The sequence below is a fragment of the Pleurodeles waltl genome, chromosome 8 (assembly GCF_031143425.1).
Source record: "Pleurodeles waltl isolate 20211129_DDA chromosome 8, aPleWal1.hap1.20221129, whole genome shotgun sequence".
In the NCBI taxonomy this organism is placed as follows: domain Eukaryota; kingdom Metazoa; phylum Chordata; class Amphibia; order Caudata; family Salamandridae; genus Pleurodeles; species Pleurodeles waltl.
In genome coordinates, this window is record NC_090447.1 from 401,264,308 (window position 1) to 401,273,526 (window position 9,219).

At 47.5% G+C, this 9,219-nt stretch overlaps 1 protein-coding gene across 3 annotated transcripts in view; it reads left to right on the plus strand.

Moving 5' to 3' along the window:
* Positions 1-8,497, plus strand: part of VWA3B (von Willebrand factor A domain containing 3B) — an 829,217-nt gene extending 820,720 nt beyond the window's left edge. For all 3 annotated transcript variants that reach the window (XM_069204269.1, XM_069204271.1, XM_069204270.1), the window contains one exon: positions 7,131-8,497. In XM_069204269.1, the coding sequence (XP_069060370.1) occupies positions 7,131-7,353 (223 nt within the window). In that variant the 3' untranslated portion in view covers positions 7,354-8,497. The remainder of the gene's footprint in view (positions 1-7,130) is intronic.
* The last annotated feature ends 722 nt before the right edge of the window (positions 8,498-9,219 follow it).

The window sequence follows — 9,219 nt, forward strand, 5'->3', positions numbered from 1 at the left end:
GTCCATCATTTTTTCTCACTGTGCCACTTGAAAAAGGGGGCAACCATATGCAAAACTGCGTTGGTCCTTCTCCATTAGAAACAGTCCAGCCTGAACTGCCATGCCACATTATCTTTTCTTGGGAAGAAAAGCACGCTTAGATCCAGATTTACAAGAATCTGGCTCATCAGTACTGATGCACCAGATTTCTCACAATCCCACCACCACCTAACGACACCATGGCTGCGCTGTATTTGGAATACCGTGAACCATGGTGCATGTTAGGCCAATAAAGTAAAATAATTTTACTCTATTGTGATGCTTTGCTGCACTAGCGTAAAAAAAGTTTGACGCTAGTGCGTGAAAGTGCAAGGCGGCCCATTAATTTCAATGGGTGCGTCCTTTTAACGGCTGCTTTGAGCAGGTGTTAAAAATGACGCCAAATCTGGTGCAATGAAATCTTGTAAATTTCATTTCGCCATTTTTGCACCGGAACACCCCCTTGCATACATTATGCCTGCCGCAGGCATAATGTGGTGGAAGGGATCGCAAAGTGGCACAATGGATGCATTGTGCCACTTTGTAAATATGGGGTGGCGATTTTTGCCTCGTTAAGCCACATTAGCATAAAAAAGACACTAATCTGGTGCAAGGAGGCACTCTGGCCTTGTAAATTTGGCCCTTAGATTGGTGTCAGCCTTTCTGAGCAACATCTGCAAGCTGCAGCTTCAGTCTTATGGTACACAATGCTTCAGAACCCAGGTTAGAACCTACCCATCAGACTTAGGGGCATATTTATACTCTGTTTGCGCTGCATTTGCATCATTTTTATACGCAAATTTGGCACAAACCTAACTCCATATTTAAATTTTGACGTTAGACACGTCTAACGTAAAAAATATAGGAGTTTGCACCATTTTTTGGATGCGTTCACCTACCTTGCGTCAATGAGATGCAAGGTATGCGTTGCCATCTAAAAAATTGTGCTATCACCATAGCCCCATATTTATCCCCCATGCTAAAATGACACCATTATTTAATGCCTGGGTCAGACCAGGTGTTAGGGGACCTGTGGACCAATTTCCATGGATCAACCCCATGAAATGGGTCCACAGGTGCCCTCCTGAAGCCCCAGGTACACCCCCAGCCCCACCAGAGGGACACCGGAGGATGGGGGACTCCACCCCAGGTAAGTTCAGGTAAGTATTTTGTTTGTGTTTTTTGCCTTTGGGGCCCTAACTTGGGGCCCCCTGCATGGCACAGAGTGCAACAGCCATCTCCAGGGGACACTTGTTCCCTGTGCTGGCCAATGGGGTGGTGGACATGACTCCTGTCTTTCCTAAAACAGGAGTCATGTTTTTTTGTGGTGTGCGCCAGGAAATGGCGCTAGTCTGGTAAGAAGCTTTTTTTGGCTAGCGTCAGTTTTTGACGCACAACCCCCTCCTTCCCTTCTGCCACCCCCACCTAGCTAGTGACTTTTTTGAAGACACTAGCCCCAGTTTAGCATCAGCTTGTACCATTCCTTTAATATGGCACCTGGCTGGCACTGTGGAATGGCGCAAGCTGGCGCTATACTTTTTGCTGCAAAACTGCGTTTGCACAGTTTTGCGGCAAAAAGTATAAATCTGGGCCTAAGTACTTCATGCTGAGAAAAACAAACGGAATAAACTGCACCTTAGCAATTAGGACAACAGGGCCATGATGGTGGTGTGTTTGATTTTGCTCCCCATCAGAGGGTATGTGACCTGACTGTTCGAGCTGAATTGTTCTTACTGCAGCCGGACCAAGGCTGACTTGCATATGCTTTGTTACCCTTTTGTATGGCACAGTGAGCTATAAAAAGATGAACTGGAATACAGCTCAACTTAATTACCAGTGGCTTAGATTAATTCAGCCATTTTAATAATCACTTCGACAGCCAATGCTAGCTCAAATGGCATCTGACAAAGTATATGTGCTTTCAAAGTTGTAATTAATTATGTTTAAGGTCAAGAATCAGAGTTTGTAGATGGAAAAAAAATCTGACCGTCATACAAATCTTGCACCACTTAGCACACCTTTCTCAAAAAAATTACTGGAGGGTGCTGGTCCACCCATTTGTTGTTCTTTTGGTTGAGTTGATGGCCGACGATTGTCTTGGAATAGTAAATTGATAAAATAAAGTAGGGGTGAGATGCCGTGAAATGACAAAGAAAGAGTGCCTGGTGACAGAGTGCAGCATGCGCCCTTGCAAAAATATTAATTAAAAATGAAGTACAAGGTGCAGTGAGAGACGTTTTAAGGCATGGGCAAAATAGGCAATTGCCCAATGTCCCCTCCTTCCAAGGGCCTCCCTTGGGAAAGAGACCATTCTCAGTTTCTATCACTCTGTCTCACTTTTATTTGTTTTTGTTATCCATATTTATCTTTTCCTGACTCTACCTATGACTCTCTGTATGCAAATTAAGGATTTTTGGGACCCGGACAAGAAATATTTCAGCTGTTTTTGTGTGAAAGTTTAAATATGATATTCTTTGGCATGATGCCAGCTCGTTTTATCTGAAAATAGGCAATACATTTCACATTTGTTCCACAGAGGGGGCTTCAAAATATGTCTTGCCTGGGGCCTCAAAAATCCTTAATATGACATTGTGCAGTGAACAGAGTGGGGGTAAGCAAGCCCCAGAAAAGCTGTCTGCTAGCAGTGTGCACCTGCTATGTCCTCCCAAAGAGAAAAAAATACAAAATAATTAGAAATAATGGGTGAAACCCTAAAGAGAGCGAGGAAAGAAATGCAGTCACTCGGAGTATTGAAAGCTGCATGAAAAATAGTATCCTCAAGTCAACCGTGGAAGGTAACAGAAACGTTTCAGAGGGTGAGTAGGGAAGGAAGCTATCAAATAAGGAGTTGAGAAGTGAGACAGACAAGAAAAACCTCCAGTCATGACCAAGAGGGCTAACCCAACGCCCACTCTCTCTACGGTGTAGTTTATATTATAGGACTTTGGCAACAGGCTGCTGAAACTGTTTGTAGAATGAAAACCAAAAATAAATCACAAGACAGCAGGCAAGTATGCATGCACACAACGCCGGCATGGCTGCAAGGCTTATAAACTAAACAAGGTGGTCAGTCACTTATTTTTCGCAATAGATACAGGGTGACAGGGCGGAATTGGTCAATAAACGAGGCACTCGAAGTAGCTTTTGTAAAGAGTTACAAAGATAAGGTGTGCTGGTGTGTCAAGATGAGAATTGTCTGTAGGTTCGGTGTCTTCATTGACGCGTAATGGGGCCTCGGGGGGGGAGGACGAGGCACGAGGAATTCCCCCCCGGGGTTTTTGGGGGAGGTGGCACGACCCGCGACGCGGTTGGGCGTCCGGGGTGCCAGTTAAGGGAGGGGCGGGGGGCTTATTTATACGGACATTTTGTGTCCCCAGCCACCATTTTGTAAAGGTGACCTGGTGGCTGGGACGTTAGTCTGGGCTCCGCTTGGTGCGGTTGAAGGTGGGGGTGCGTGAGGATTTACGGATATGGGCAAAGTTTTTGGAAGTTTTTAACGGCATACCGTTGAAGGTGTGGAGGAGTTGCGACTGGGACGTGCAGTTGTTCTCAGATGCGTCGGGAGCTTATGGTTTTGGTGTGTATTGGGATGGACAATGGTGTGCTGAAGAATGGCCCATCGAGTGGAAGCATGGGGGCCGCAGTATTGCGTTTCTTGAGCTCTTTCCGCTGATAGTGGCGGTTTGGCTATGGGGTGTGGAACTTCGTCATTCGCGGGTGCTCTTCCGGGTTGACAACATGGCAGTGGTGCAGATGGTGAATCGTCAATCGGCGTGCGAAGTGGGGGTTTTGCAGTTGCTGCGTGTATTCGTCCTTCAGTGCTTGCGTCATGACATATATTTTAGAGCGCGCCATGTGCCGGGGGCGGATAATGACATAGCGGATGCTTTGTCTCGTTCGCAGTGGCAGCGTTTCCATGGATTAACCACGGGCGTCGCGCAGAAAAGAATACGCATGCCGGAAGTGCTTTGGAAAGTAGGCGATCGCGGATGTTACAGCTGGTTTTGAACTCCTTGGCTCCGTCTACACGGCGAGCGTATGCAAAAGCTTGGAGTGAGTTCTTACAATCAGGGGCTCGTCGTCGGGCAAGGCAAGAGGACATTATAGAGGATGTGGTCCAATTTATTATGGAGTTGATTGGTAAAGGGCAGACCAGGGTGACGATTTCCGGTAAGTTGTCGGCGCTCGGTTTTATGGGGAAGTTATTATGGGGTTACCCCCCCTCGGCGGGAGAACTGGGCTTAAGGATCCTACAGGGTTGGGAGAAGTCGTTGGGAGCGACGGGGCGTGTCAGGCGACCAATATCTATGGCAGTTTTGAAATTATTGCTTCAGGTCTTGGGGGACATATGTTATGATGCTTATGAACCGCTAACGTTCAGGACATTGATGGCGTGGTTGTTTTTTGGGGCCTTTCGGGTGTCTGAGTTGCTGGGAGTACGAGAGAGAGAGGGGATTAGATGGAATGAAGTGCAGCGAAGGGAGGACAGTCTGGTGTTGCGAGTCCGACAGTCGAAGACGGATCAAAAAGGTGCAGGGGCGATGGTATACCTTAGGCCCTATCCGATTAGATTTGTTTGTCCGGTAGGGCTGGGGGTCCGTCTGAGAGAGAGGGCTTTATTGTTAGAGGGTCCGGTTTTCTGTCATGCGGATGGTAGGTGGGTTTCCGCAGCCCAACTTTTGGCAGTCTTGAGAAAGGGACTGGCTAGGATCGACCTGGAGCCAAAGGATTTCGGCACGCACTCCTTTAGAATTGGAGTGGCCACAGAAGCAGGGAACAAGGGATGGAACAGAGAGGAGTTGATGGCTCTGGGACGGTGGAAATCGGATTGTTTTAGGCGCTATGTGCGGGGGGATGGTTACAATTTTAACATGTGCGGAAACTACTTTTATGCTTGTTTTTCCTTTTCAGGTGTGGTCCTGGGGCCAGACGCGGAGTACCTGGAAATATGGGTCATTGGACACTCATTTATAAAGTGGGCGCAGCGGCAGGCGCGGAGAACATCAATGGGAGACAACTTGGGGCTAGATTCGGCGCGGTTCAGGGTTAGGTGGATAGGAAAAGGGGGCATGTTGTGGGAGGAGCTGTTATCAAGGCTGCAAACGGTTAAGGGCAGGGCACATTGTCCGGATGTGTTGCTTATTCATCTAGGGGAGAATGATTTGGTGCGATCAACAGGACTCAACTTATTGAAAAAGATGAAGGGAGATTTACAGGTGGTATCAGAACAGTGGAAAGGTTCCCACATAGTTTGGACAGCGTTTGTTCCGCGTCGGGTTTGGAGAGGGGCGAGGAAGCCCGGAGCGATTGAGAGAGCCAGGCGGAAGCTGAATAAGGAGATGAAGGGTTTTTGCGTCGGGCGTGGAATAACATTTTTAGAGCACTTAGATTTGAAATTCGAAGACGCCGAGTTCTTTAGGGATGATGGAGTGCACTTATCGTTTATAGGGATGGAGTTGTACCTTTTTCAGATAAAAGAGCAGTTGACGAAGTTGTTCAAGGAGCCCTGGGGGGGGGGCAGAAAAGTCAGGGGCCTTTTCTGGTGGCGGGGACAGCTGCAGGGCAGCTAGTTAAAACTCGGGTGGAGGACGGATTTGGCAGGGCATGTCAGGTATTAGGACGGGAAGGAGTATTAAGTAGACAGGGACAGGCAGGGGACTGATCATTAGAGGACAGGTTCAAGAAGCGGATGGGATAGGGAAAGAAAGGAGACAAGAGGAAGGAGGAGACAGGACGAGAAGAAAGGGGGGAGGGACCGGGTTAGGGGAGGGGGAGGGGCGGGGCCAGGTGATTGATGTCTAGTGAGGCCTTAGTTTTGTAAGGCAAAGGCCAGGCGGGGTAGGCTTAGGGCACCTGTTCCAATAAAGCGGCATTTTACACACATAAGAACGCGTGTTGGTCTGGTCACTCTCTCCCAATGGGGCCTCGGGGGGGAGGACGAGGCACGAGGAATTCCCCCCCGGGGTTTTTGGGGGAGGTGGCACGACCCGCGACGCGGTTGGGCGTCCGGGGTGCCAGTTAAGGGAGGGGCGGGGGGCTTATTTATACGGACATTTTGTGTCCCCAGCCACCATTTTGTAAAGGTGACCTGGTGGCTGGGACGTTAGTCTGGGCTCCGCTTGGTTATTTTCCCGCCCACCCTCCCAGTTATCAGGTTGCTTTGTTGGGGCGGGTGCCTCTTCTTTGAGTTTGTCGCTTTGGGCAGGTGCGGGCCGCGGCGGGGACAGCTGCAGGGCAGCTAGTTAAAACTCGGGTGGAGGACGGATTTGGCAGGGCATGTCAGGTATTAGGACGGGAAGGAGTATTAAGTAGACAGGGACAGGCAGGGGACTGATCATTAGAGGACAGGTTCAAGAAGCGGATGGGATAGGGAAAGAAAGGAGACAAGAGGAAGGAGGAGACAGGACGAGAAGAAAGGGGGGAGGGACCAGGTTAGGGGAGGGGGAGGGGTGGGGCCAGGTGATTGATGTCTAGTGAGGCCTTAGTTTTGTAAGGCAAAGGCCAGGCGGGGTAGGCTTAGGGCACCTGTTCCAATAAAGCGGTCGCGTGTTGGTCTGGTCACTCTCTCCCAATGTGGCCGATTGCCGCATTCCTGCTCTAAAAGTCAGTTTTGTTTCTTCCTCAGTGTTTTTTGTCACGAAAGGCGTTTTCTGTTTACACAGTAGAAAATGCGAGATACGGAACATTATTCCACAGTAGTCGAGTCTGTATTTGATAACTGATCTTGAAAGTGCGAGATTGAGATAATCACTGGCAAATTCTGTAGCGGTTCTTCCCATTTACTCTCAGGGTTTTTTTTATTTCTGCCTGCTACACACATCGCTTATGCATTCGGCGGGCTGCAGTGGCGCGTAGCCCATGATTGTATCTGCCCGCGAAGTCTACTCATGCTCTTAAGTGTATGCAAATTGATCCTGACTGTAGCTACAGTTTATAAATAAAGGGACCAAATTGTCTGTTAAATTCCAAGCTAAGAAATCTGAAAGGTTTGCCATTTCGCGGCGAGGGGGAGGGGTGCTGCCACAGGTCTGTGCTTTCATGTCAGGGAGCTAGGCCTCACGTGCATAGCTGAAAACGGCTGAATAACATTATCGATGTGTTCTGTCTTCCAGCTCCCGCCATGTGGAACCTCATCTTTGTTTCGGACTCTCCGAGGAGCAGTTTAACGAGGCCGCTCAGCTCTACCACAAGGTGATTTCAGAAATCAAGTCTGGGAGCGCGAAAAGTGATTCGGAGCACGACGACTCCATGTCCGATACCTCCTCGGTTTCCGTCACACCCAACAGCTCTGAGGAAGAGGACCACTTGAAGCCAATTGTTTCCCGCGCTTTTTAAGGCCGCGGCGCTTAACTATATCAAGTTTGGACAGTCCATTGGATGATTGGCAGTCTGCACATCACTATACATTTTTACCCTGATTTGACAATGATTTATTTCAACTCACGATTATCAGCATGATGGACGAAGGTTGTTTTCTGAATCCCCGATTTAAAGTGATTTGATGTATGGAAAAAACAGTGGGGTGTTCTCTAGCCTCTATTTGGTAAATCAACAGTGTTTTGGTTCGCACAGAGCTCAAGCTGAGCTCAGCCTTCTTTACATTTCCAATGCAGCTGCCTTGCCGTGTGCTGTGGCAATGCTTCCCTGAAACTGCCTGCCACAGTTTGGTCAGATAATTTGTGCTGTTGGGAGTCCCAGTACTTATATTTTTACCACCTACCACACTGTCCCGACCTGCTGCTGCTTTAATTTGTTAAATTCCAGCAGACAGCAGAGCATTATTCTTTTTATTTCCACAATGGTGTATGGAAATAAGACATTTATCCTTTGCCATGTGTTGTATTGTCAGCCCGTCTACTATTTCTACAAGCCACAATAAAAGTAAAGGAAGGAATGTGGTTCTACCTCTTGGAGGGCATGCGTGCAGCTCTTTGTGCAGGCCTAATGTAGATCTGGGAGGACCGACAGCAGTGCTTTAAATGGGCCGGTACTGTCCGGTACTGAGTACCGGCACTTTTTTATTTTGAAAGGGAGAGTACCGGCACATCTCAAGAAAAACGTAATACTTTTAATTGGAGAGGACCGGCACTTCTCGGAAACAAGCAGGTACTCTGGCACAGAGTACCTGCACTTTAATTTTTCCATTTCAAGCACTGACCGACAGTAATGTATGGCCTTCCTCTCTGGCACACACCCTCTCCTTGCTCAGTCTCCTGAGCCCTGCTAAAAATGTAAGAAGTGCCACAGCAGTGCTGTAGCTCTCTCTTCTCTTCTCCTAACTCAAGCTCCACTTTGGACTCACAAGTTTCTTTTCTTTGCCTTCTTCTGCATTGACTGGATGAATTTCTGCTAACTAGTACAAGTGAAATTCACTGTGCTGGTCTCTTCTTTCAGATATGCATAGTATGTAATTATAAACTAATAAACCATAAATGTATTTGAACAAAGTTTAATTCAAGTAAAGCAAGTTTCAAATGTTATTGTCATTGGAATCACTTGTTTTTCTTATGACCTTGAAATATTCTGTTGCAGCTGTTGCAGGTATCAAACTTCGCCTTGCATTAGGTAGAATGGGGACAGAGTTTGGGCGATGTTTTATTAGGAAGAGCAAGAATCAGTGCTTTAAATGGGCCGGTACTCTCCGGTACTGAGTACCGGCACTTTTTTATTTTGAGAGCGAGAGCACCGGCACATCTAAAGAAAAACGTAATACTTTTAATTGGAGAGTACCGGTACTTTTCGGAAACAAGCAGGTACTCTGGCACAGAGTACCTGCACTTTAATTTTTCCATTTCAAGCACTGGCAAGAATTATAGCAAATTCCTTTGTGTTCAGGCCTCTTTTGAAAAATGTTTTTGTAAAGGGGCAGGTGAAACGTCGTAATCCAATGAAACATCCCAGTCGTATTAATGAAACCTTTCAGGATAATACGACCTAGCCAGCACTTTTCTACTTTCTTTTTGACGTAGTTCATGCAACACATGGCCCTGTACCACCAGATTCCTAAAAGTATGTCCACTGCACCCTCTAATCCAAATACAAGACCAGATTTGCTCTGCTTCATGCAAAGGAGCACTGTTAAAAAACACTGTGTTGCACAAAAGGCAACCTGCCAATAACGTGATCAACTGTGCTCATGGTGAGGATGGCTGTTCTGCGTGATGTTCAGCCCTGTGTTGTGGCGCAAATTAAAGCCATCAG